Genomic DNA, 27817 nt, shown 5'->3' on the forward strand with positions numbered 1-27817 from the left:
AACTAATTAGATGGTTACCTTATTTGGAAGATCTTTCAGCTGCTCAGGGTGTGTTTTTTCCCCCCTTCTTGTTTTCTGCTGTTAAGAAAAACGGGTTGTAATCTCTTCTAGCTTCATTAAATACTTATGTCAGTCAAAAGCATCAGCCTTTGGGCATAAACCAGCCCCATAACCTGGGGAACTGCTGTATGGTAGGGAACACGGTTGCTGAGATGGGTGATTGCCACCAGTCTTGTTGAATAGCTGAAGTATAGGTTAAGCAGCTGGAACACGTTAATTTAAAAAAAATTCAAGTGTACCTTCCAGTATGGGAAGGAGGAGCAAATCTGACAGTTGTGAGCCCATTTACTGAAGTTATCTTTTTGATTACAAAGAGATAAAGGAAAAAGTATCAGATGTTATATTTTGCAGTTTACCAGTAGATTTTAGCAGTTTGCAAGAAAGAAAGTAATTTACAGTTACAGGTACTGTATTTGTAATGATTATTCCAGCTGTATGATAGAGAAAAGAAGAAACCCTGGATAAGAGAATACACATAAGTGAAGCCTTTATGTTACCCATTCTTTCCATTTTTCCATTTTTCCCTTGGGAAGGGCAATTGCCTGTGAGTGTCAGACTGACCACAGTGCCAGGACCAGCAGAAGTTTCCATAAAGACATTCTTTCCCAGTTGGGTATCCTGTTGTGATGCTGCAAGTCATGCCAAAATGTTCTCACATTGTCCCATGATTAATCTGCTTTTGTTAGTGTGGGTGATTTATGGTTTTTTAGAGTCTTCTTGTAAATTATGCATTTTATTTTGATAGGGCAATGGTAGTACTTCTTCTTTGATACCGAAGCAATTGTGTTACTTACATAAATAAGACTATAAAGAACCCATCTGGTCACTTTCCAAAACCTCTGTGGTAGCTGACTCACATGTCCTATCTCTGCAGCCAGGTTTGGTAGATGCTTGCACTGTTGAATGTGCAAGTTAAGCATTCTTCCAGTGCTTCCATTTCTAACACTGAAATGTTGGCAGTTTAGGAACTACTTCCAGGGAAAAAAAAACGTTTTAAGAAGTATGCTTATTTTTATTTTTTTCTGGAAAGCTTAGAAGTTGAATTGAGACTGATTGTTCAGTTCCATTAAAGGAAGAGCTTAAGTGCTTAAAAGATAGAAATACTTTTGGTAGATATGTCTGTCACATCTCTGACCTGTTGCTGTAGTCTTATAAAATAAAAAAAGGAGTTAGCAGAGGACTTAAATATCCATTTCAGATATATTAGTGAGTACTTAGATAACAGATCAAATTAAACATTTTTAAAGATTTCCTGGAAAACTCTCCATAAAAGTGAAGTGGATTACTGAGAAATTGCTTGTACTGCTGATTCCAGAATACTTCAGTACAGAAGTAAACAAACAAACAAAAAAAGCCTTTTGAATATACAGGTGTTGATGTGTATAAGAAAACTTGTGTAAAGCCACAACCTTCTGTGTCCAGGCTTGCCTGTTCTTTGCTCTGCTGTAACTTTTAACTGTTTTTTGCATTCTTGTTGGTATGATAGCTTTTTATTTTTGCCCCTTTGCACACCATCTTTTCCATATTTGCATGATCTGATCTTGTTCATAAGTAGCTTTTTTCATCTTTGAAAGATGTTTCTCTTCCTCACATGATTTTGTTACTGATATTTCAGAATCTATACCCATGTTATACAGAGTAATTAATTGCAATATATATATTCAATTCTGTCACTATTCAATGTAAAGGATTTCTCATAGTTTATTTCTCCTACAAAAATGAGCTACTTGAATTCAACAAGCATTAATTTTGGTATGAATGGATCTTTATCAAGCTGGTAATACTTTCTGTGTTGTAGCTTAACAGACCTGATGGGTGGTTAAGGTTTTTTTTCCTGTGCATATAAAAACTTAGGGATATAAACATTTTAATATGTAGTTTTTCCTACAGCACATTATTATCTGAAGTACTTTTATACTCAAAACTTAACATTTGTTCCCAGCATTTAAGGTTAACTTTCCAAGGAAGAGAAATATATTCAAATAGTGTTTCAAGTTACTTTTACAGTATTGCTGTTCAAGTCATAAAACATTCAGTAGAACACCTGAACAACATGATACAAGAGATTAAAAATTAAGCTTCAGTTTTACTTGAGAGTAATGCCACTGTTCATTCATTGACTCATTTCATTGGCAGAACCTGAAGAAGATTCAGGAAATGGACAAAGAGGCAAGTGATGAATCCAGCACGGATCTTGATGAACTAAAAAATGCTGACTGGGTAAGACAACAATGGAATAGTGATTCAGCATCACTGCTGGTAGTTTATTTTCTTTATAAAGCTTAACTAAGGCATTACTACCTCCACCCACATGAGACTCCATCTGAAATAGTGTCCGTTTCTGTAGCTCCCAACATAAGAAGGATGTGGACCCATTGGATTGAGTCCAGAGGAGGCAACAAAGATGTTCGGAGGGCTGAAGCACCTCTCCTATGGCAACAGGCTGACAGAGCTGGGGTTGTTCAGCCCAGAGAGGAGAAGGCTCCAAGGAGACCTTAGAGCACCTTCCAGTACCTAAAGGAAGCCTCCAAGAGAGCTGGAGAGGGACTTCTTATAAGGACATTTAGTGACAGGACAAGATGGAATGGCTTTAAACTGAAAGAGATTTAGATTAGATATTAGGAAAAATTCAGATTATATATTAGGAAAAAATTCTTTACAGTGAGAGCAGTGAGGCACAGGAACAGATTTCAGCAACCTGGTCTAGTGAAAGATGTCCTTGCCCAGTGCAGGGGGTTGGAACTAGATGAGCTTTAAGGTACTTCCAACTGAAACCATTCTATGATACTGTGTTCAAATCAGTCTCTGCATTTTTTCAGTATATGAATTAATAGTAACTCATGATAAGTTCGAACTAAATGAAGTCTTAAATTTCCTTTGCAGACAGATGAAACAATGCAAGTATCCAAGCAATATATTTTTCCTTAGCCTGTTTTCATGGAGAAGCTTTTGCAGTTCAAAAAGATTACATTTAGACAGGTACCATGCTGACTGCCCTTCAGAGGGGCAGTCAGGCAGTCAGCAGAGCCAGCAGCTGAATTTCTCCACTGATGAACAAAAAGGGCTACAGGGAAACTCTTGCTCAGGAGTAACTTACTGTATTTTCTAGGTACTGTTCTTGCCAGTTTATAGAGGAATATTATGAGGTTCTTGAAAAGTACTGGATTTCAATTTCCCAGTCTTCTATCCACCATCTGTTCTTTCTTCTCTCCAGCAATTCTGTTTCACAGAAAATGAGAGGGAGATGTTAGTGTGTGGTGCTCTTACAGGCAGAGGAAAAGAAGTTGAGTACTGAGAGGATCAAGACTGCAAGATCCTAGGACTTGGAGTCCATTTCAAAATTTCTATTTAAAGAACAACTTTTGGGATATTTGCAGGAAAGTCCTGGGCAACAAATTTTCTGATTCAATCACTGCTTTAATTCATATAGTAATAGCTATAAGTCTAAAAACTTGGAATATGTGCCTGCAGTATACTTGAAGTGGGAATATAGATGTCAGGTATGTGAGGTGGTATTCAAGGGTAAGGTATCATATATAATTTCTGGCTCTTTTCTCTTCAGGCTCGTTTTTGGGTGCAAGTGATGAGAGATTTACGGAATGGTGTTAAACTGAAGAAAGTTCAAGAGCGTCAGTACAACCCACTGCCAATAGAATATCAGCTCACGCCCTATGAGATGCTGATGGATGATATTAGATCCAAACGCTATACCTTAAGGAAGGTCATGGTAAGTCAAGAGAATCACTGGAGTTTGTCAAATCTGAAATGTTATTTTCCCTTTTTTGTCTTCTTTTTGTCTTTTTGTTTTTCCTGAGAATCTTGAAATTATTATTTCATATAGGTACTAATGTTCTTGGGGTTTATATGGCATCAAAACTTTGCACAGTGCATTGAGGGAGGGAACATGAAACCAACACATGTACTGTACTTTGTTTTCCATGTGGCAGGCATTTAAAATTCTGAAAGATGTGCCTACATATCATAAGGTTGAACAAATCACTTGTGTTGGGTTTGTGATAACTTTAAGAGTCATCTCAAAAGTCCTGTCATGCTTTCCACTGAGAGATTGTTTTACTCTTCTTATTGGAGAGAACATTTATCTTGAGCTACAACATAGGTTTTGGAATTCCAGAGTGCAAAATGCTACCATGACTGATAATGTGATGGGAAAGGAAGACCTACAGTGGTTGAAAACTGCCTGTATCACAGTGTTTGAAAACTCACATTCCCATGACCTGTTACGAATTTTCAAGGAATAATCTATGTAAAAAAAATTTAAATCTTCCATTTGTAGAAGTTGAGCTCAGTTATTTTCAGCATATTCTATTGTTGCTTTCAAGACAATATGCCACAGCAAGCTGGAGAGTGTTCATGGGTCTCCTCCTCCTAGATCCTCGTAAAGGTGCATGTAAAACTGACTTGAGGAACTCTTCTTATGAGAACCCATTTGATATTTACTGGTATCTCCCTGTTCTTTTTGTCCTTTAGGGTTATATTTTTTTTCAACATTGAGATGTTCTTCCTGATCGTCTAGCAACTGATCTAAAGGCTGTCTTATCCCTAGTAGGATATTTTAAATCTCTTTGTCAGAGGCATGTATTTGGTCAATATCAATATTTATACCTTATGCTTACTTAATTTCACCTGTCATTAGTTACAGTGGAAGCACTGTCATAGAATATTCAGTATTCACATGTTTACTTTCCTGACAAATCCTCACACAGTGAGAAAGCTGTGATTCCACCAAAAAAAAATCAGAGGGGTGGGTGGGGGGCTGAGGGAGACAGGTGAGAGAGGCAGAAAGTGTGTAGTATTAATGCTTTTTATGTTTGAGCTGAAAATACTTTCCTAATCAAGATCTGGATTTAGACTATCCGATTGTATGTATTTTCTGCAGCAGATGTTGCTTAAATGTTAAATCAGTAGGGTAAAATACATACCCAGGTAATGATGTTATCTGTCTTGCCCTAACTGTTCAGAGAACCGTGCTAAGTGTTCTACTACCCGCTGCAACAGAGGAGTAGTCCCCTCAGGACCTTAATTACTGTATGCAATCAGGACAGTAGTTTTGTTTGAATTGGAGCCCCTGGGTCATCTAATTTTGCTTTTGTAAGACTAGCTTTTAATTCATCTTCTGCTAAGCAAGCTCCTGCCTCTTCAGAAGAGATTTCCTTCATTATGTGGTACATCTTGGGGGCACAGCTGCTGCTCCACTCATCCAGACTCTGGCTCTGTATAAAATCCCTACAAGCATCTATTTTTGGCCTGCTATCTTGTCTTCTAGATAGATTGTCCAAAGTGAACTCTGGGCATAAATACAAATAGAGGTTACCATCAGCTGCAGGTATAGTACCTGTAGGACTGTCTGTGATGCAATTGCTGGCTTAGTCTGACAACTGCTGATGACACTATGTTACAAAAATCACTTTCTTACTGGAAGCCTTACATTCAGTAATTTGGATCCTGCTGCAGGGTCTGCTTGAAGATTGTGCAAAGCATGTTCAAAAATAAGAGTGCAGCATGACATGGAATGTGTGGGACCTGAAGGATTCACACAGAACTGCAAGTTTAGTTATACTACATAGATACAGCATCTTCTAGCTGACTGTCACAAGTTGAAGCTGATTATATGGACTCCCATCAGCAGAAACCCTTGTGGTTCTTGAGAAGAGGAGAAAAGGTTGAGGATCCTGAATCTGAATTTTAAGGCAGTCTAGGAAAGATGGATTTCCTTCTATCATGCAAAATGAATGTTCAGCAAAATTTGTATTAAATGTAATTATTGCTTTAAATTTGTGGGTAGTAATTTTAGACTTGGTAGCTTGTGTGAATACATATCCTACTAATGATAACAAGAGGTTAAATAAAATTTTAAAGTAATAAGTAGTTTTTTTAAGTAAATGAAGTGCAACATTAAATCTTTAGTGTTCTTTTTATTAATCTGATGCTGTGTTTAAAAGAGTAGCTTGATCTGTCCCTGACTGCTCACTACTGTGAGTAGAAATTAAGGAAGGAACAGATGTTCCTGTTAGACCATATTTTGGTGTTTCAGCATGCTGTGCTAACTGACAGCAGTAACTGGAGCTTCCTGTTCTCACCCATTGTTATAGTGCAAATATTTGAAATGTTTTGAAGATGTAAAATGTCAAATTCTGGGCTTTTGGTAAATAACTGGTTTCATTTGTTTCAGTGACGTTGGCATTTCTATTTCAGTACATCTGAAAATAATTTCAGATTTGTCATCTTTCTATCCTGAGGCAAGAGTCCTCATTGCTGCAATTGTTGTGGGAGCAAGATAGCTTTCATTCTAGAATTTTATAATCTTTAGGTATCTACCTTAGAGAGATTTAATAGTTTTCTTCACCTATGGAGCACCCACTCCCACAAAAGCTAAAAGCTGTGGACATTGGTAGAGTCAACACATGAAAATGGAGACATTTAATAATTAAATTATCCTTGCAGGCTTAATTTTTCTTTATTACTCATATGTGTTGAGCTACAGATTTTAATTTCACAGTGCTTCACAATTAGCTCTCCTTTCTGCCCATCTCCCCACCCCTCCAAGATATGCACCGTTCACTTATTTCTTGAGCAATGCTTATTGAACAGTAACTGATGTCTCCTACATTACTGACTCAATACATGCCTCTCAGGTACTTCTATGGCCTCTCCAAACTCAGCATTATGTTACATAGCAGTTACATCCTTTGTAGGTACCAGCACTCTTGTCTTCATATTCGGGCTCTTCACGAGTACCTGTCATGTAGTGTGGTATTAGCTTGGCCATGTTGCAGAAGGGGAATTTAAGCATATAGGTTGAAGCCATTATTATCAAAAATATCCAGTAATTTGAATGTCTACACTGAGAATCCTGAACATGTTTTTTTTTTGTTTTGGTTGGGGTTTTTTTGGGGGGGAGGGGGGTTGGTTTGTTTGTTTGTTTTGGTTTTGTTTCTTAATTTATTTCTTTGCAGTATTTAACATCTTAACAGTACTTAGGTTAATTGCAGTAACAGCTGTGCACAGAGAGTATTTTCATAAGCAAGTTTTCATATGCTTCAAGCAGGCCATAGAGAATGTGAGCACAGGACTTTGACCAGTTTGTCCAGCTGGGTGTTGTAGAGTCTGTTGTTCTCTTACACACAGTTCTGACTTGGTTGTGGTGAGTTGCTTTCAGCAGGGAAACTGTGCTTTTCATTTTACACCTTCAATACATGTTTCTACAGAAGTGTAGGAGTCATCCTAGGTAGAGCAGAGAGCTTTACAGTTCCTAATTGTGCTTTAGGGGTATTCAGAGGAGGGACTCTGTGTAAGTACTGTGGTTACCATGTGGTATCATGAAATTGTTTCTGCGATCGATGTGCAGGAACAGCAGTGTGAGTACAGTGCCTCACGATGGGAAGTACCAAAGCACTTCATTCTTGGACACTGCTGCTTGTGCTTGCTGTAGGGTGTCAAATGCTGTGTAACAACTGTGTTAAATAAACACTACCCTATTTGCATAATGCAAAATCATAAATAGATATCTACTGATCAATACTGTAATTCACCACAGACCTTTATCATGAGCTGTTCTGGAAATGATGTTGTGTGTCCCCTCTGTCTTTTTCAGTGTCCATGCAATTTCCTTTTAAATGAAAATTTCTAGATAGAACAAAATAATATCAGTTTCCTGTTGACTATTATTTAAAGATAGCACTCTCCTACTCGTTGCTGACACCTTTTCTAGCAAAACAAACAAATAAATGGCTAAGATAATTGAATGTCAGTGATAGGTGATGTTATATCAACAATGTTTCTTGTTTGGGATCACCGTTTTTAAAGCTTTGGGCTTCAGCCAAAGGTAACTAAGTAACATTTGCCATTCTTTTTTTAATTGCAAATCCATATTTATATACTAAAATGTGATGGTAGCAGGTTGTTGGTAGATGATGACATGCAGATTTTTGTGTGCATTAGCTGTTTAGATCTCTACATTTATGTTTGATTTCTATAATAATTGGTTAAGCTTTCTTCACACTGCCAGTTTTAATGCATATTGTTGTACAAAAGCTGTTTTACACACATGAAGACTTAGGATAGTTTTACTGTGTTTTGAGATATTTATCCAAATACTGTTTTGTAGTTGGGGCCAGCCTGGTATGTGGAGAGAAAAAAAAATCCCATAAACTTGTTCCTTGTCGGTTTTTTCCCCTGCATGTATCATGGCTGCATCTGTGCAATGTCTCTGATTTAGACTTTAATCAAGAGCCATGAATTTTAATCAAGTAAAAGTAAAGGATACATTTGAAGTTGCTCACTACAGAGAGAGTTAGTTTGAGTAAATAAATAGATCTAGTGTGAACAGAGAGGATAAAAGTTTCCCTTCAGTATCTTTCATGTCAGTATCTTGTTTGGGTGCCAAGTATGAGAAGGTGGATTCTGCCACTGGTGCTCCAGCTCGGGGCTTGTTGGCTTCAAAACATCCACTTTCTTGGCCACCAGCTCCCCATGTATCCTGTGGAAAATCACTTAAGCAAATCCTACATTTCTCCTTTTCCAATAAGATGGTAATACTGATACTAATTATACCCTGGTGGCATTAAGTCAGGGCCTAGAGTGCCCTGAGGTGAAAGGCTCAGAGCCATGTATTATTTATTGACTATTGTCATGCAGAGGGCTGTTCCCCAAGGTTTGAACAGAGATTATCAGTTTACAAAACGGCTGTTCTGATGGTAATAATTCTCAACTTCAGCTATCAACTTTGACATCTGATGAACAGTAGCTCAGGGAAGAGAGACTTCTCATTTCATTAACAATCTTCCAGGGCACGCTGGCCTCAAAAAGTTGCTCAGTCTTTGAACAGAAGAAATCAATCACATCCCTTAAAATAGTATTCTCCTCATCAGGAAATGTCAAATCACGGTTTAGTATAAACCTTTTCCATTTTAATTTTTCTGCACTATTTTTAAGCAGATGATGCATGTTGCAGAGTTTAGCAGCTTGTTGTTCTTTGCCAAGCAACATGAAATTCACTCTTAGGAAACTAAGGAGGGTGGAACAAATAGAGTTTGGACTGTGTCTGGGGTAGGATATCTCCAGAAGGAGTCCTCAGGAAAGCAATTAAATGCTCCCCAGGAGGGACTCTGCATCTGATTTCTCAGAGGTAAAGGGATGAATCTTCTTGGGGAGGCTGTCACTTAGCCTCAGCCTGGAAACAGGGCATGCCTGAGGTGAGCAGAGCTTGTATGGAAGCTGCATGGCATTGGTGAAGTTCAATTAGGGATCATATTCAGGTGACCTTATGGACATTTAAACCCCTTTTTGTGATGGCAGTAATCCTTCTTGTTAACAAAAGGGTATGTGATTTGGCAAACCAGACATGTGTCTTTACATAGGTTTTTTGGCTACAGAGTTTGTATGAGTAGAGTCCCACAAAAAAAAAAAAAAAAAAAAAAAAAAAAAGGCAACTGACCCTTAAAAAAGAAAAAAGAATCTGAAATATGGGACACTTGGTCTAAGCAATATAGTGTCATAGTGTCATGGAAATTTCTGTCACATTGGAGGATAGGGCTGATAGCCAGCTACTGTGTAGTAAGAGGAGGTGGCAGAAGGATATATATGACGTAGGATGATCTCTTACGCCTGACAGTGTGCTTGGGCACTCTGCTCTATGAAGTCTGAACCTGGCAGTTGTTTCTTTTTAAGCAAATCCATACACTTATTCCCAGCTTACAATTTGTACATTCTTCATATGATAGGAAAACTTCCATTCCCTTCTTTAAATCCTGTACATATAGTGAATTGATGACTCTTCCCTGTGATGTCTTGTATATGGTCTTACATCTAAATGAGGTATCAGAGAAAGAAATGTCTGTGTCTCTGGAGAAAACCAAACAAAAAAGCAAACAACCCCCACCCAGCCCCTCTTCTACAGAAATATTTACAGCGAGGAAATGTACTTCTCCCATAGACACAATTGCAGCCTTGACGTTTGATTTCATCACTTCAAAATCCTAAATATTGCTGCTTAAAGCTGCTGCAGTTGGAGTTATTTTGCAGCTATCAGCAAAGCTGAAAAGCTGCTACATACTTTTTTTGCTTGCCTGTGCTCTGCATATGGATTGTTGCTCTGCTTAGGACTGGTGAAGTTTTACGTCTGGTGCAGGTATCAGAACACAGCAGCTCTGTCAGGCTTGTTGTGAGTTTTCAATTTATCTCATCTGCATGAATACCAATGTGGAACAAAGCTATATATATATACGTATATATATTTCACTTTCTCTTTTCCAGGTCAACGGTGACATCCCACCTCGATTAAAAAAGAGTGCCCATGAAATAATCCTGGATTTCATCCGATCGCGACCTCCATTAAATCCTGTATGTAATCCAGTGGGCTTCATTCCTAACAAAACAGTGTCTTTTTAAAGCATGTTTGGTTCCAACAAATATGTAAATACGATATTTTCTGCCTGGGCTTTCAAAAATGTTGTCTTCTGTATATAGAACAGGATCCCTTAAAAGAACAGTGTGTAACATGTTGCACATACCAATTAACAGCTGTTATTGCCAGCAGCCCTTTATCTCTGGAAATCATGATGCATATAACCCTCTTTCAATTTATGTTGAGGTTTGAAACTGAGTGCATGTAAAATCACATCACAGCATTCCACATTTTTTTCCAAAAAAGTGTGAAATCTTCTTTCAAGGAGGCACTTCTTAATGTAAATACGATTGTCTCTGTATCCCAAGGCCTCAGCAAGGAAACTGAAACCAACGCCACCACGGCCCCGCAGCCTCCATGAAAGGATCCTGGAGGAGATCAAGGCAGAGAGGAAGTTACGTCCAGTCTCCCCTGATGAGATAAGGCGTAGCAGGCTGGGTAAGCACGTGGCCAGTTTTTACCTGCAGCATCCACAGAAAACTTCCCACATAAGAAGCAGCAATTGTAGCCACATCTGTGCAGATGTCATGGAAGACAAAATTACTCCTTCAGAAGAAGAAAGAACCTACAGCCTTTTCTAGGGCTATGCAATCTTTGTGCTTAGTTATATTTTAAAATATGAAACTGAATGGTTCAGCTTGATTCCATTCAAGTTTTTAGTGTAAGTATTAGGTAAATGGAATGGTATTGTGTTGCTTGTTGCACATGATAGTTAATGTTAGATTTGCTCAGAATGGAACAGGTATTGCTTGTCTCTAGTGCAGTATACCTTGCCTATCTGCAAGTACTCTTTACATGTCGATTTTTAATTAATTTATTCTCTTTGTTTCCTGTTGTTAGCATCATCAGCTTCTTTTTTTAATTTAAAATTTGCTTTTATTTTTACTGAATCTGTTGCATTTATTTTGAATCTAAGTCTTTGTTTCCTTTTCCAAGTTATGGAAAATGTGTTTGTAGGTCTTTTTATGGGAAAATAATTTGATTTGCACTGAAAAGCATTTCATTTCTGCGGTGTAGTTTCAGCAAACCACTATGAAATGATACCAGTACTATGCTATGCACCAGTTTGCATTAGTTCAGTGGTTCTGATGGCAGCAGCATGACAAATACAGTCCTACATAGTGACTTAGATTGCTTTAAGAGTACTGTATTTATCTGTATCAGAAAAACTGAAGTAGCTGAATTTTTAAAGAGCAAATGTCAAGTCTTATGGCTGAAAAGCGTGGAAAAAATCTGCATACATACTCTCTGTCACCGCCTTTTGAAAGATATTTGTGCTTGCCACATGTGCTCGAAGGCACTGGACCAGATTCAAGTGGATTGTGACAACCCATTGTCTCTGAAGAAAACAATTTCATCAGTCTTGCTTTGTTGCATTGTTTTTGAAGTGCTTGATGGAGTTTGGGGAATGCTTGGGTGTGTTAGTCAGAGCACGATGCTTTGAATATTGTTTTTTGGCCTTCCAGTTTCTGGTCTGGGTTCAGTTGATGTTTGCTGTAGCAATTAACATTTCTCACAGGCCTAGACTTCTTTCCAAATGTACGAAGCTTATAAAAATATGGAACGATTCCTTACTTTTCTTTCAAACATTCAGTTTCAGTGTTTTAAATGGTCTCCTTCTGGGAACTGTCATGTTGTCTCAAGGGCAGCAAACTTGATCTAATGAATCTTTACCATTTCTAACTGATATAAATGGCATCAAAGCCAGTTAGTAAACAGTTTCTAAAACTGATGTTAAATTTTGAGTCACTACTGCTTAGGACTTCTGGACTGATTTCAAGGCATTGCCTCTGGTGAGGGATACCTGTCTTCCATTAATTCTTCACTTTTTTTAAAAGCATTAAATTTCTGTGTTTTGGAATTGGGTAATTCCTCTTAAATCCAGTGAATTGACTGGATAAATGCCATATTAATGGAGGTGTAAAAGTGGATGCATGCAAGCTTTTTTCCAAGTATGTATTATCTGCTGGTATGAAGAACTAAAAAGACCAAAGGCCTTTAAGACAATTTTCCTTATGTTGACATTTAAGGTTTTGTTCTTTCTCACAAGTGGAATGATTGTTACACCCAAAGTTCCTTTTAAAAAAGAATGTGCTTGTGCAGATTGGGAATAGAGTAATGTTAGTGGCATTCAGTGTGGCACAAATAGATCTGCCATACAGTTTAAATGACCACCGAATGTAATTTAGTGTAACAACATGTAGGGTAATGAGGCTTAAGGATTATAAATCTAAGTAGAAACACCATGTGGAACACTTGCACCATCTGGACAGAAATGTTTGTTGCTGTTAAAAAGGAGAAAAAAACCAGCACATTACAGTGATGTATTCAGGAGCATAAGGTGTGTTTCACTTGTCCCAGAGTTACTCCTTTTTGCTCAGTTTATACAGTCAGGAGCACAACTGCACTTGACTTTTGGGGTGAGTGAGGGCTCTACTCTTGCTGCTCCTCCTCTGTGGTAAGAGTGTACCTATGGCATGTGCTCCCCAGCAGCCACAGACTTTGTCCCTCTGCTCTACACAACACATGGTACAGGTAAGATTTTCTCTACCTTGGCCAGTCTCAATCTACAGCTTCTTTGGAAATGGGGTTGAACTGCCCTCACAAAGGGGGAGGTCTGAGTAGAGGAGTTGGAGTGAGCTTTCAAATGACTTCATAAAATCATCAGTGTGAGCCATCGAGACAAGCACAGCCTTGAGGTACATGTCCTTTTAATTAAAAGCATGGATTTGTGACTCAAGCAAGTGGAGCTAATGGAGCTTGGAGAAAATTTTGTTTCATGTTCAGGTTTTATCAATACCTCAGCATCAGGTGATAAACACCCTTATGCTTTAAGAAGTATTTGCCTTTATGCTAAGTTTGGACAGAAATTTAGATACTGTTTCTGTAGCTGTTACCTGTGGATGATATCTAGTTAATGAATGCAGAAAAAATTCCCTGACTCCCAAATTTAGCTCTGAGTCAGCCACCTACTGCATGCACCAGTTTAAATTATTCTCATGAGCAAAACTTGTCCCAGTACAACCTTTTTATAAACATCTTTTAGGGCAGTGGTATGTGTGTCTGACAGGCCCTTTCTAGCAGCTTGCAGGTTTATCACCTGTCAAGTAAGACACATAAGCTGATTTCAGTTTTGATGCATTTTTGCACATTCTTGTCACTGGGCTTGGCCTGCTTATCTGGATTAGCGCATGGAAGTTTTGTTTTCAGTTGAAGGATATTTTGAGGGTCTGCTCTCTGAATACACTGTTTAATTGGAAATACAGATAGGTCTTTACAGAAATGAAGAACATCTGACCACTTTCTTATCTAACAATAAAATTATCAGAGGCCCAGGAAGAAGAGAATAATATTACAGATGCATTCTAAAGGCTAAGTGCACCTAAGGTTTTTAAAAAGAACAGGAATCAGCACAAATCAGATTTTGTTTGGCCTTTTTTTCCATCCTCTTCAAGAAAACTACTGCTCAAGCTTAGCTTGGGTGTCTCTCTTTATTAGTTTAATTATAATCATTGGAGATTATGCTTAAAAAAATTAGAAATATCTTTATTTCAGGTCACTGAAACTTGTGTGAAATGTGGCTTTGTGCTTTCAATTTTTTTTTCAGCTCTTTCTCTCCTCTCTCTCTCTTTCTCTTTTCCCTGTTCCTCTTTCATTGTGATTTTATTTTAAAATATTAAATTTTTCAGATATTTGTCTCTTGGTTTGATATTTGATTTATTGAATTCCAAATATCTTAATTTACTAGTAATATAATTGCTCTGTTTGCGAGTCCTGTTTATGCTGCTGTAGTTTTCAGACTTTGAGCTTTACTACAGTAAAGCAGTAGTACGTCTGACACATTTTGGATTTAAGCAAGAGAGTCCAAAATGTCTCAAGTGGAGTTAATATTTTGTTTTCATTATCCCTCTGCTTTTCTAATAGCTGAATCATTTTCTTTTTTTGTTGTGTTTGTTTCTTTTTTTACAGCAATGCGGCCACTTAGCATGTCTTACAGTTTTGACTTGTCAGGTAAAACGTGCTACACCATTTACGCCATTTAACCACTGATGTGGTTCTTGTGCTTATTGTGAAATTTGTTCCGTCTGTTTGTTGAATTCTCATCTAAGAAAGAAACTTGAAGGGATTCTTCCAAGATATGGTCAGTGAAAATAAAAAATTTAGATGAATTAGTTATTAATACTTATATTTTCCTTGCCACAAAAGGATGCCTTGGTACAGGAAACATCTGCATTTCACCTGAAATACAAAGTGTATTCATCAGAGTGCTGAAATTCTGCTTAAATAAATAACCAAAATAAGGTGGTCCAGAACTATTCCAGACTTGTAAAAGGATTGCAGAATACAGCATCACCTTCAAGTCTGATTTATTTATTTATAAATCTGACTTTTGTGTCTTTGCACTCACTTTTTGACTAGCCCATCTTTTGCAGTACTTCATTTCTCACCAGGATCCTAAAACTAGCTTTGAACTCATATACCTTTCTAGATTAAATTAAATATACCTATGTATATTAATCTAGAAAGAAACTGTCAGTTCTACAGTGTCTTTACAGTGAAAGCTTCATAAGCTATGAAATCAAAGACATTCACTAACAAAAAGGCTAAACCTTCCTTCTTCACTCATTAGCAAAAGAAGGTTTGCTGGTAATAGCTGGTGCAGAGGATTCAACAGGTGACCCTTCATCAACTATCTAGTATCAATTTCACATTTCCTCTGGGGAAGGAAGGGGAGCCATTAGTAAGGGCATGCAGCAACTGTATGAACCTGTTCCTCTTTGGAGACAGCAATGTCAGACAGCCTGGTAGCCAGAAAATAAATTCATTCCTTCCTCATTATGCACTAACTTTCCAGGATGCTCAGGCCCAAAATTTCCAGCGTTGATGTTGGAAATAATCAACATCAGCCTCAAAGCTTTGTCAGCAGAGGAGATAGCTAGCTCTTACCTAATTTCCCCTAGGTGACTCCCAAAGAAGTCTCCAAATCATTCTCTTTGTACCACCTCCCCCCCTTCGAGTTACATGTAGAAACATCTCATCTGGGACTTTTGCAGAGTTCACATCCTCAGTTTTTTCATGCATCCTTTAGCCTCCTCTGGTTATTTTCCCCACAGAAAGGCATCATCTGACTGAAATGCTGGCATATTGTGAGCTAGAAAGACCATATAAAAGTTTTTGATTACTATAACTTAAAAAATACAGCAGTTACGTAATACAGGAACACAGTTCACAGGTGACATATCTGTGAACGTGGCTCCCTGTTCTGACTGAGCCAAGGAAACAGCTTGCCACTGTTGTGAGGGGAGGAGGGACTATCACTGCTTAGGCTCCCCTCTAAGCATGTGATTTTCCCCCTTCTCTGTGCCACTCCTGCTCATTTATTCACAAGAGGACTTTGTTAAACTCATGTAACCAGGAGCAAACACTTAATTTTTTTTTTTGCCAGGTTGTTTTTCTGCTCTTTTAGTGATTTAAACCTGCCTACTGTCTGATCAGAGGATCACAGCTGGCTGAGGAGGGCAGCTGATGAGCATGGGTGAAAGGGAGGAAGGAACAGGCTCTGCCATCAGAGACGGTGACAAGCTGTTAATGCAGCTCAAGCCTTTTTGTGAAACCTTACACTCGTGGTGTATGGTACTGCTACTACAGCTGTCTGCTGGGATTCAAATTACATATGTACATGGCATCATATTTTACTTCACTGAAAGCTGCATGGTCCCCAGGGCCTCAGATAGCAGCGTAAACAGGCAAACTTGAGTTTTCAAAGACTATTGCTACTTTCAGATATGCCAAAAATTCCTTCAGTTTTAAGGAAATAAAACTGAATATGCCAATGGCCAGCTAAATAGCAATGTTCAGATCTGTCCTTCTGCCTGTGTTGGTCTGTTTCTTCTTTTGCCTTTTAGTTCTAAGAATTCTGAGACATCCTCATTTGTTTAAATCCAAACAATATTTTGTAATCCATTAATTCATAACCATAATATTTTGATTTTGAAGAAGTAGCTTTAGCAATCTGTACTGTACTTGGATTTGTTGGTTTTGACTGACCACTGAAGAACTCTTCCTGGTTTCTTTATCCATCTCCCCAATGTGATTGGTTTTGCATTTTCAAGTCATGTGGTTCTCAGCAAGTAGCATCATATGGCGTGACTGAGTGATCTGATAAAGTGTCCTTAGAAGTAAATTCGGGATGATTAAAAGATTCCAGTTAGGTAGATGTGAGACACTAGATGAGCAGTACAAGCGAATTAGTTGGGTTGGGATATTGGTTGTAAGCAGATAAGCAGTAATTTTGGACACTGTTGCTTTGTGTGTGTTTACTTTTTTCATTATTTTAGAGGCAGAGAGGCTGTACTGTGCTTTCATCACTGTTTGCACACACTTGCTTTTTCACTGCTTTCATTGCTCTCTGCTTGATGGAATTGCTGTCACAAAATACCCACAAACCAGCTGAAAAAGAGAAGGGTTTCCTGCTAAGTGCTAAAGGACCGGTGCAGGTTTTTATTATTCATACTGCCTGCAATGGGGAGGATGCAGAATCCTGAGAAGACTTTTGCTGGCACCGAGCTGGTGTAGTTGGCGTGTCACAGGGCCCAGCTCCACGTATCTGCCTGCTGTTCTTCTGAAGAGGAGAGGAGGGGCTCCTGGGGTCTCCTTTTACACTGCTTTTTCCTTCTGGTAGAATAGAAGGAGCAAGTGGGAGCCACCTGTAGTGAGTTACCTGAGAGGTACTCAGATAACAGCTAGGGACCAGGGCAGTCATTGCCCACTTCGTCTAATAGAAAAATAGCTGAAAAGTAGCTTCATTTCAATGCAGTGCTGAATGCAGCTCAAAAGATGTGTCATTCCCACTCTTAACACTCAAGTTCTTACGTCAAAGGTGTGTTCATTGCTGCTTTGAAGTTGTTATTTCAGAAACAGTTTGTACATTTTGGTGGAAAGGGGGAACTGGGAGGTGTGCAGGGAGAGAAGAAAAAGGAAACTGAAACGTTTAACACCAAATTTCATGGGGATTATTATAGATTAGGTCTGCCTCAGACCAGTGGGAGGAAAAGATGCAAACACAGCAAAAGACTGATTTATTAGTTCTCAGGTTTGAATTCAGCATCTGAAGTCCACTGAAAGGAACACATCTCTGTTACCTTTATTCATTATGTAGTATTTCCCAATATGTTATCAACCAGCAAAAAGCAAACTTGTATTAATTCTGCAATTCCATTTTAGCCTTCTTTTAATCTCAGTGTAAAAAATTATAATCCTGAGGAGTACATTTTCTGTATAGAACAAAATTCAGGTTTCTGACATCACTCTTGGCCGAGGAGAGCTGGTTAGGAAGCAGACAGCATATGGTTACATGACTGCTGAGGTTTGCATGTAATTTTTTGTGGTCTGCTTAATTCCTTGTTTCACAGGAGACATAATCTTACATGCAAATAAAGGCACATTTCATATTATCCTACGGTGGGGTTTTTCTGTCTCCCCTTTCCTAAGGCTGGTCAGGGAAGCCCAATGCAACGATCAAGTAATCAAATCAAGACCTTGCCTCCTTTCATTTGCTTGTTGTAATGACAGCTTAGAGAAAAACTCCAAAGAAACCAAACACATTCATCCAATTTGCAGGTACTGTTCACTGTACTTGCTGCCTGAAAACACAGAGAAATGACACTCCCCCAGCGTGTCTGACTCTCTAATAAATTCTTAACCCCAGGCTACTACTCACACAAGCATTCTTAAATATCATTGGAATCATCTTCAGAACATTACATGTTCTGTGAACCTAGAGATTGTAAACTATTATCCATTTTTTAAAAAATAAATTTAGGTTTTGTTTCTAAGAATTGTCCATTGATTTTTTCCATCATGTTCATATTTATAAGATTTAGTCTATTTGTTGTTTCTGACTTGTTTATCCTGATTAATTTTATCTTGTTTATGATGATGTACGATTATTTTTGTCACCTGCTAATGTTTCTGTTTCCTGAACAGATCACTAAAATAGCTTAAACAAATTAATCATTTTTTGGTCTATATCTGCTAACAGATTCTGGTTTTAATTTAGGAACAAGGTATTTTTCTTGAAATCTGTTTGTTGAAACTCAAATGTCATGATCTTTTCCTTAAATTATGATAATCCACTTATTCACATGTATCCAGTGCTGTAAGTGCAAGAATGATAAACTGAATTTGATTGACCAAATGGATTTTATAGATTGGATAGTTTTCTAATTTTAGTCTTTTTTTATTATTATTCTTTTGTACTTGCAAGCTGTAAAAACTCCCTGGTTTTTTTTCTCTAGAGGAAAGAATGGTGATAAATGACATTTCCTACTGAAGAAACCTTGAAAACAAGTACTATGTTGGATTGTCTTCTTGAATCACCTAAAATTTCTTTGATATTTCAAGAAGACTTGAATCAACATATGAGCAACTCAGCAATATGTATGAACAACTCATGTATGCCTGACTTTAAATATATCTGGTTTAGGCTTCATAGATAGTGATTGGCTACATAAATTACATTCAAAATGGACCAGAGATTTCCATTTCTGAGGCCTAAAGAAAATGAGCCTAAATTCCTAGGGGGGGAAAAAAAAAAGCCAGCAAACAAACAAACAAAAACCACCAAAAACCAATTTATGATGTGAAAACATGTTTTATCACCTGCCACAGGGGATGTCTGGTGGTGTCCCCCCTTTTTCCTTTTCCCAGGCTTATTGTGTGTTTTACTTTTTGGCAGGAAGGCAATGCTGTTGGCCTTCCCATTGTTTATTCTGCCAGTGAGTCCAGCAGTGCTTACAGGCCATTCTTCACCCTCCCTACCATCAGGCAGGGGAGTCCCCACCCAGGAGGGTTAGGGGAGAAGTGGCACCACCTTTGGCTGTTTGTGGGTGGTGCTGGGGCTGCTTCCTTGGACAGTCTGTTCAGGAACCACCTTGTGCCATCCAAAGACAAATCACAGGTTTTTCTCTTGCTCATTTGGGAAACCCAGAACTTCTTCAATCAACTACATGCCAGCTAGGTATGAGGTGTCAAGAAGTGGCATTGGCAGCAGGGAGGGGAGGCAGTTTGGGTTTTGTTTTCCTGCTGTCCCTTTCTGGGATTGCGTTGAGCTGCTATTAGAGCAGGAATGCATTTGATGTGGGGGACACCCATGCTGGACTTACAGAAATCTAGGAGGAAAAAACCCCATGACCTATAAGCCATTGTGGTAGTCAGGACACCCATTAGCAAAGCCTTTGATGATAGGAACTAAGGGTTAGAGAGTCTAAGTCTTTGATTGCGGCTCTTTGTAGGGAGGACCTGAAGGCAGTAATAACACTTTAGTACACAGATTCATAGGCCTGGAATGTCACCATGGCTTTAATAGCCCAAATAATTGCTTTTTCTTATACTCCCAGTTGAAGGTATGATTTATAGAGGAACTATAATGCAGCCCCTCTCCTTTTTAGACCAGTTTCCAGCATTTAACAACAACCTGGATAATTGTTTAAAATACGTATTAATTTAACTTATTCCTCTTCTTCATTTATTTAATAGCTGCTGTGGTGACAATGTTGTTAAACAGAGCTGCTGTGGCTGTGTAGTCTGTAGTTTTGATTTACCTGGTGCAAGGATAGCTTTATCCATGCAAATGGTGTTGTAGCAGGAGTGACTGTGTCTGTTTATAGCAGGGCAACTATCTAAGTAACTTCAAATGATGTGTGAGTACTTACACTGTTGGCAGTGTTGAATATCTGGGTGATACCATTTCTCTGTCATAGTCCTCCCAGTAACCTAAGGTACCAGTCACTTGACCTTCTGTCCCTCTTTTCACCATGTATAAAAATGGGAATAATAACTCATCATTACCCTAGCCTTATAATACCTGGAGGTACTTTGTTATTACAAGGCTGGGGAAGGAGTCCTATAATTACATGAGTAGAAAAACACATTTGTAGAAAGACCAGATGCTTAGACATACATACAAATGGGAGATTAAAAGCTTCTCTTCCTTGTCCCTCCAACATAATTTTCTTCAGATTGAAATACTGTACTTTGTACTTTTACAGGGATAAAACTGATTTATCAGACCAAACTCAAAGCTCTCCTAAAATGTCAAAGGCTAGGTCATTATCTTAATGTCTAAAGCTAAGCTAGGCTAAGCACAGCAGACCCATAGCTTACATTATCCAAGATGCTTCTTCATTGCACACTGGCAGAAATCCTGAGTAATATACTCAGTGGAGTTACATCCTTGTAAAAGCCATGTAGATGAAAATAGAGCTGGAGCCTCATGTTTCTGCTGTTCCATGAATGTCTGACCTCACAGACATGTTTTTAATACAAATGGCCGTGCAAGCCTAAGAGCTGTGCATGTGTTTGATGAACGCTTATTATTTACCTCATTTTCATTCCTTCTCTGTATCCTGCAGAATAAAGTGCAATTCTCTCCTCACAGGAAAAACTGGGTTTACTCCATGCTAAACCTCCTAATTTCTGTGTGGCGTTGTCTTCAGATTCACTGGAAACCCACTTGCCCAGATATGGTTGTGCATTCTTCTGGTCCTTGTTATATAGTTAATTATAGACTGTACGTTGAAGGAAGGGTATTTTTGGGTTTAACACAGGCAGTTTTTTCAAAGTTGATTGGTGTAGGTCTGAGGTTGGGTTTTAGCATTATGCAATGCTGCTTTTTCCACTGCCTTCATTCTTTCATACCGCTTCTGTACTGCAAGCCATTGCCTGCAATTCTCTGAGCAGTGAATCACTAAGACAATTGCACAGATATAACTATCACAAATTTTTTTCCCCCTTTTGTGTGTATTGCCTTAACAGTGAGATTTGAGAAGGCAAAATACATTTCAGGTGCAAACACCAATTGTTCTGTTTCTTTTGGTAGATGTACCGACGCCAGAGGCTGGAAGAAAATTAGTGGATGCCTCTGTAGTGAACGGTGGCCCAGCACCACAAGGAAAGCAGAACGGGGCCACACAAGTGACAGTGCAACGCAAGAGACTCCTTAAGGCTCCCACGTTGGCTGAACTTGACAGCTCAGATTCAGAGGTAAAAAATCAGGACACAACTTGCTTCTCGATTTGTCAGAACTGAGTCTTACTTCTTAGTTTGCTGAACTGATCAGATGAGAAGTGACTGTGCAAATTATAATCCGAATTTTCCATGGCTGCTTTGTCAGCCCACAGAACTTCAAAAATACTAGATCAGATCCCAAAAAGGAGAATATTCTTTTGAAAGGTTAAATGGTAATTTTGGCCTTAAACCCAGTATTTACTTACTTTCCTAAATGCCCAGTATCTGTCCACAGTGTGTTTGTAGCAATTATGCTTTTGGGAATTTAGGAAAGTATGCTGCACCCTTCTGGCACTCATGCAGTAGCTGTCACTAAAGGACTCAGATGTGGGGCCAGCCTGACCATAACAGCTGTTAAATAAAGAGCAGCAGCTGTGCCAGAGGGGTTGCAGTTTGGTGCAAATGTCAGTGCATTAGTTTGCTATATAAGATTGGGAACTAACACCCCAAAAGTGTTTCACAGATAGGGACAAGAAAATACCACTCGGAGAAATAATTTTGAATCCATCCAATCTAAGTGTAGAGTTAAAGATTTAAAAAAGCATTAGAAGGAGAAAACCTTAAAAAGCTTTCTAGCTTCAAAGCTGCATTATATATGATTCTCAGGAAGTACCAACATTACATCCTCAAGAATGAGCTTTGTCTTCTGGACCAGTAGTGTTATTAATTGAGTTTGGACCTTTCTGAAAGTTAAGCTGTCTGGAAAGCTCATGCAGGCAGGCTTTATTCACAGAGGATAATTTTAGCCTGGGGAAAGCAGTCTTCCCTGACTCTTTTTCTCTCTTGCAAATAGGAAAGGAGGGGTTTCCTGACAGGGTGGCTACAAAGGCGTCTAAGCTGAAAGATAGGAGGCTGGGAAGAAATATATGTGGGGAGAAATTTATCTCTTTGCATACTTTCTTGATCTGTGAAAGGTTGGCCCTCTTTGGGGTTATCCTGTGGGTGACGTGTGGGTGCATAATTTGATACATCTGTTCTAAAAACAGAAGAGATTTGCATTCTGAGATCACTCATCAGTCTTTAAGATTACAATAGAGGCTATATGTGGTTTGTTAATGTGAATGAAGCTGGGCAGGATGCAGGAATACTGAGATCTGTCAGTGAGAGTTGGATCTTACAGCCTGTACCTCCATGTATCCTGAAGCTTCATGCTATTTCACACAGGAAAATGAGCAGAAGTCAGTAAAAGAAAATTACGTAAAGGGCAATGTGAAATGATTCTTGTAGAAGGGAAAAATAAAATGTCTGATTGTGACTATTGATTAGGAAAGCAAAGTGGTATGGAGCAAGTTCTGGAACATACAGCGAAAGATAAATTGAAAATAAATCAACTACATCGAGCTGTCACAGAGAACCAATGCTGGACTAGTTTGAGTCAATAGAAATAGCTGGTGAAGCAACTGAGATGATAAAGATGCTCAGCAGAATACTGGTTGGGGCTCAGGAAGAGTGCTAAAGTAGTGAAGATAAACTGAAGGGAGTTTAGCTGGAGTTTTTCAAGGTGGTGAAGGACACAGAACATTTGAAGAGAGTGAAGATTGCTCTGTCCAAATGTTTTATTTCTTTCCTGACTTTTACTTTGTATGTAGCACATAGAACAGTGTGTGTGTTGTTCTGATTGCCTGTAAATGGCTCGGCCACCTCTTTGTCTGCAGTTTGAATTGGGCTTAACCTATTTGGAGTTACTCACTGGGAGTGAAATTCTGACTATGTTGTGCCCTAAATTACAGCCTGGAAATACCTGCACTGCCGAGCTGTGGACCTCCAAATGAGCTGTGATGCAGATGCATTTGCTTCCCACTGCATTCCCTTTGTTCTTTCATCTGTGTTGCAATGCAGGCTATGTCCCAATACTCAGGGTAGCTGGGCAGAGGTGAAAGGCAAGGTCTGATACAGCCCTATGCCCATTTCCTAGCAAGGATGAATACTGTATAAATTGTTCCTTCTTTCTGTCCTTGCTTTTTCTGCATCACCACTAAAATCACAGATTCCAAGGGGCGTGGAGCAGGAAGTGCTATTTTGCTTTGTGTGGCTAAGAGAAGTATCAATCTAATAGTGACTTCTGATACAGATGTAAAAATTATATATTCCTAATGAAACTACATCTATCTGGCCAAAAATCATGTCTGTAATATATTTAAATGTTTTAAGGTAAAGCCTTTAAAGCTGCAGCTTTCTCAGTAACTGTAAAATTCTAATTGTTTGGTACTCTGGAGAAGTGCAGAGTCCTGGATGTTGGGTTGGTCCAACCTCAAGCATAAAATGTCAGATAGTCTACAATATTACGCAACAGTTGCTGCACAGATATGGAGGAATTCATGCAGTGGTTCATCAGGACTTCCTACACAAGATTTCATTCTCAAAAAAAGCCTTCTATGTTTGAGAAATTGTAGGACAGCAATAACATCATCAGTGCACGTGTTTGTGCACAGAAGTAATTTGAAATGACAAACCCAGAATACTGTTGTCTAAGTAGGATTTTATGTCCAATTTAACTTCCTCCTGGCTTCCATTTTCCCTGTCTTGGTTTATACTTACTATTTTTTATACTTAGCCACTGGCTCCAGCAGTTCATTCTTTAGAATAGCAGAAGAGCTTACTTAGTTCTTCACCTTGGCTCATTAGCTTCTTTGGCAATGGTAAACTCGTCTTCCACTCAGAGCAATCTGACTTCCACAAGGTGAAAAGTTGAGTAGTTCCCTTTGTACAGGGCTATTCTCCTTCTCAAAATTTAAATGTTTTACTGTAGACTTGTGAACACTGTTGCACCCCTTGTAAAGAGCAGTGCATCCAATTGTCATGCAAGTTCTCCATTGGTCTTTTAAGGCAACCATGCAGCAATATGCAGAGCTGTCTGAGCCAGCTCTATAGGTGAACTGTATTGGTTCCTGCAAATAAAACAGCTGATGTAGCTCAATGTGCTGCTCAAACTTCCTTACAAGCTTCCCATCACAAGTGTTTTGTGGGGTCACAATTGATATGTTAAAGTGCATATACTGTTTTGGGATGTGAGCTGGTTTGAGACCCCCTGCAGAGTACTGTGTTGTGGCAAATAGGTGGGGACAGTGTCCTCACATACAACACCTACCCTTGAGCTAAGCCTTAAGTACAGATCTCCTGATGGGAATTTGCAGAGGCCTGTGTCCTGTGATGCGTGGTGCTCATTGAGGTGATCCTGCCAGCTTTTCTTTCCCACTTGCTGTTACCAAAGAAGGCAATCTTTCAGCCACTGGAGGTTTTCAGCTGAGGAAATCCGTGAGAGAGAAGCTCAGCCACTTGCTGGATTTTAGAGCAGGTCACTTTTTTGATCTGTAAATCTTGACAGCCTAAATGATGTTAAGTCTCTTTGGTTGAAAGCATTCACATTAGAGGTAAAGAGCATTCGTGCTCACTCCTTAGCACTCTTTGTTTGGGAGACTCCTGTGATGATCTGTGTCTTTGCTGGTATCTCATGGCTGAAGACAGGTTTTAGGTGACAGCAAAGGATTTAATAATTTGGGTGGCATAAAGCTTTAGATAGCTGAGAGGTTTTTAGTCAAAGCCCATTTCACTTTCCTTCATCTTGCAGGAGTTGTTCTTGGCTGTTGAGAAGAAGAATGCTTACACAGGGAATGAGATTTCTTTTAAATACAGAAGAAAGGAAAAACACACCAGGATTGGGAATAAGAGAACAGTGCAGTCAAATTCAGTTTAATTTCTCTTTACCTTAGTCGCTTGTGTGAGTGGCTCTCATTCCTTTAGAGACCAGACAAATCTAAGTTCTAATTCCTTGTTAGTGTGAAATATAAAGCTGAGTTAACATATCTGCGGTAGCTGCAGAAGTCCCTAGAAGTCTTTGAATACAACAAGAAAAATTAACAGGTTACAGTGGATTCATGCACCTCTCTCTTGATCTTGTTCTTTCGTGCAGTAGTTAAATACACTGAACTCTGATCATGTACCATTTATTTCAGTTTCTAGAAAAACTGAGCCCTGAAAATTCTCTTTTGCTCACTACTGTACAGAGTCAATGTTTTTCTCAGGACTTCTTCCAGGACTTTGAGTGACTGAATAGTCCAAAATATCTTTGATTGCTTGTGGTTTCTGTGTGCTCAACAGCAGTAAGAAAACTAAAAACAGTCCCTGAGGAATTATGTTTCTTTTCCTCTTGCCACACAGGAGGAATCAGTGCACAAATCAGGAAGTAGCAGCAGCATCTCTCCCTCACAAGTGGATGACCCCTCTCAAGAAGGCACCAGCAGCAGAAAGAGTGAGTTATGAGAGAGCCCACTGGCTGCTTTTACACACTTCTGTTGTCTTCTGTCCTGTGAACTTTGTCTGGAACTTAAATGGAAAGCTGAAACTGAGTGTTGCTAATAGAATAAACCTCTAAAGCTGAACACTGCTGAATGGGTCAAATGTAATAAACAATTGGAAGTCATTAGCCTCCACTCCGGGTGGATATCTTTGTGAAACAGAAGGTTTCATCCTTGAAGTTTATGTAGGACTGTAGAGGAAGTCACAAGTGAATGGAAGGGATTGCTTAGCTATGCTCATCTAATAAAATAATTTGGTACAGAAACATGTTCTAACCTAAGACCAATTTAAATGTTTCCTCCATCTCTGCCGCTGTGGCAGTGTTTGAAAGACACTTAGCAATCACCAGTATTTCTAATAAATACTTACTGGGAAGAGGGCAAGATCTATTGGGGGTTTTTTTTCCAGGCAGTTATTGCAGGTTTTACTATGTAACAATATTTTTCATTTGTTTCAAAGTGTTTCAGTTTCACTGGGAGGGTATTGTAATGAGCTGTGTAATCTGTGCAGTGTTTTCTGTGCATGATGGTGAAATAGGTGGAATAATATCCTGAAACCCTCAGTATGGATATGTAACTTCAGCCACCAGTTATAGGAATTCTAGCAAATCAGTGGCTGGATTAAGTACTGAGCAATGTTATCCAACAGTCCTTCGTAGAAGAACTAACTTTTCTGTACTGATTGCATCCTTAGTGCCTCCAAAGTTCTTGCCCATATCGTCTACGCCGCAGCCTGAGAGACGGCAGCCACCTCAGAGACGACACTCCATTGAAAAGGAAACACCAACCAATGTGAGACAGTTCCTACCCCCTTCAAAACAGAGCTCCAGGTCACTTGTAAGTGGAGTGGGTGGTAGGAGAGAGAAAAAGAGGAATGCTAAGAGTATAATGAAAATTAAAACTTGGCTTCAGTGTGATTAGAATATGACCCAAAGAAAACTCCTCAATTCAGAGACAGCTCTTGGCTACTAAAGGTGTTTTGAAATCAAGATTTGAACTTTGTCTCTCTAACATATTTATCCAAAATCCCAGGTACAGGTGCCTCAGAAAATATTTACACTTTGATTAGGACTCCAGGTAAACCACGTGTCTTGATTTTTGTTCCAGAATGTTACCAAAACAGATGAACTTCACCTTACTGATATTCCACTTGAATAGAGACAATTCCAAATCAGTGGATCTATTTGGGGATTTGGGGGAATTTTTTTAGTTGTTGGAAGTATTGTAGTTAATGACTGGATGAATTGAATGATTTCTTTTCTTCCCACCTTAAGAACTTGCCTGATAATGTTTATGCACATGAAAGCTCTTTCAGTAATCCAAATCAAGGTTTGTCTGTGTTGCTTTGTTGAAGTTACTGAGGCAAAAACCTGTATTACTGCTTGAAAAGAAAGTACAGTGCATTTGATCAATTAGCTTTAATTGAGAACTGTTTTCCAGCAGAGTCCAAACAGCAAAGGGTATGAAATCCTGGTTCGTTTATGCTGACATACTGATTAGTGCTTTGTAATTTCATGCAGGCTGTGTTCCTTGTCTCTTTTCCTACCAGCAGGGTTTCAAAGTGCGCCCCATGAGGTGCTGGTGAATAGAGAAATCGATAAACACATCCGAGTTTTGAAAGGAAGGGTATTCACTTGTCCTGTCTTGTAGTGCAGTGGTATTAAAGGGCTTTGAAGAGCATTTTTTTTGGCCCAGGAGATGACAGCTGGAATCCAAACCTATTAGATGATGAAGCTGATCAGTATCAGGAAAAATATGTCCAAATATTCCCCCAACAGGCTTTTCCTTCTCAGAGGGTCTTCTGGATTTTATTATATCCTTCCAAGTAGAATGTAGGTCAGGTAGTAACATGTTGATAAATGCATGGCGCAAGTGGACATCTCCTGGCAAAGTGAACTTGGAGCAGGATGTATTGCAGCAGACCCCAGCTGGAGGGCTCCTTCAGCATGTGTTTGAAGTCACTGTCACGTAA

At 38.9% G+C, this 27817-nt stretch overlaps 1 protein-coding gene across 6 annotated transcripts in view; it reads left to right on the forward strand.

Moving 5' to 3' along the window:
• Positions 1-27817, forward strand: part of SPIRE1 (spire type actin nucleation factor 1) — a 128163-nt gene that overhangs the window by 85877 nt on the left and 14469 nt on the right. For 2 of the 6 annotated variants that reach the window (XM_048289171.1, XM_048289175.1), the window contains exons 5-12: positions 2197-2280; positions 3623-3787; positions 10333-10419; positions 10792-10921; positions 14453-14494; positions 21363-21526; positions 25709-25799; positions 26540-26682. In XM_048289171.1, coding sequence (XP_048145128.1) covers positions 2197-2280; positions 3623-3787; positions 10333-10419; positions 10792-10921; positions 14453-14494; positions 21363-21526; positions 25709-25799; positions 26540-26682 — 906 coding nt within the window. The remainder of the gene's footprint in view (positions 1-2196; positions 2281-3622; positions 3788-10332; positions 10420-10791; positions 10922-14452; positions 14495-21362; positions 21527-25708; positions 25800-26539; positions 26683-27817) is intronic. The other 4 variants (XM_048289173.1, XM_048289177.1, XM_048289172.1 and 1 more) reach the window with 2 other exon arrangements.

This window comes from Corvus hawaiiensis, chromosome 30 (assembly GCF_020740725.1).
Source record: "Corvus hawaiiensis isolate bCorHaw1 chromosome 30, bCorHaw1.pri.cur, whole genome shotgun sequence".
NCBI classification, from domain to species: Eukaryota; Metazoa; Chordata; class Aves; order Passeriformes; family Corvidae; genus Corvus; species Corvus hawaiiensis.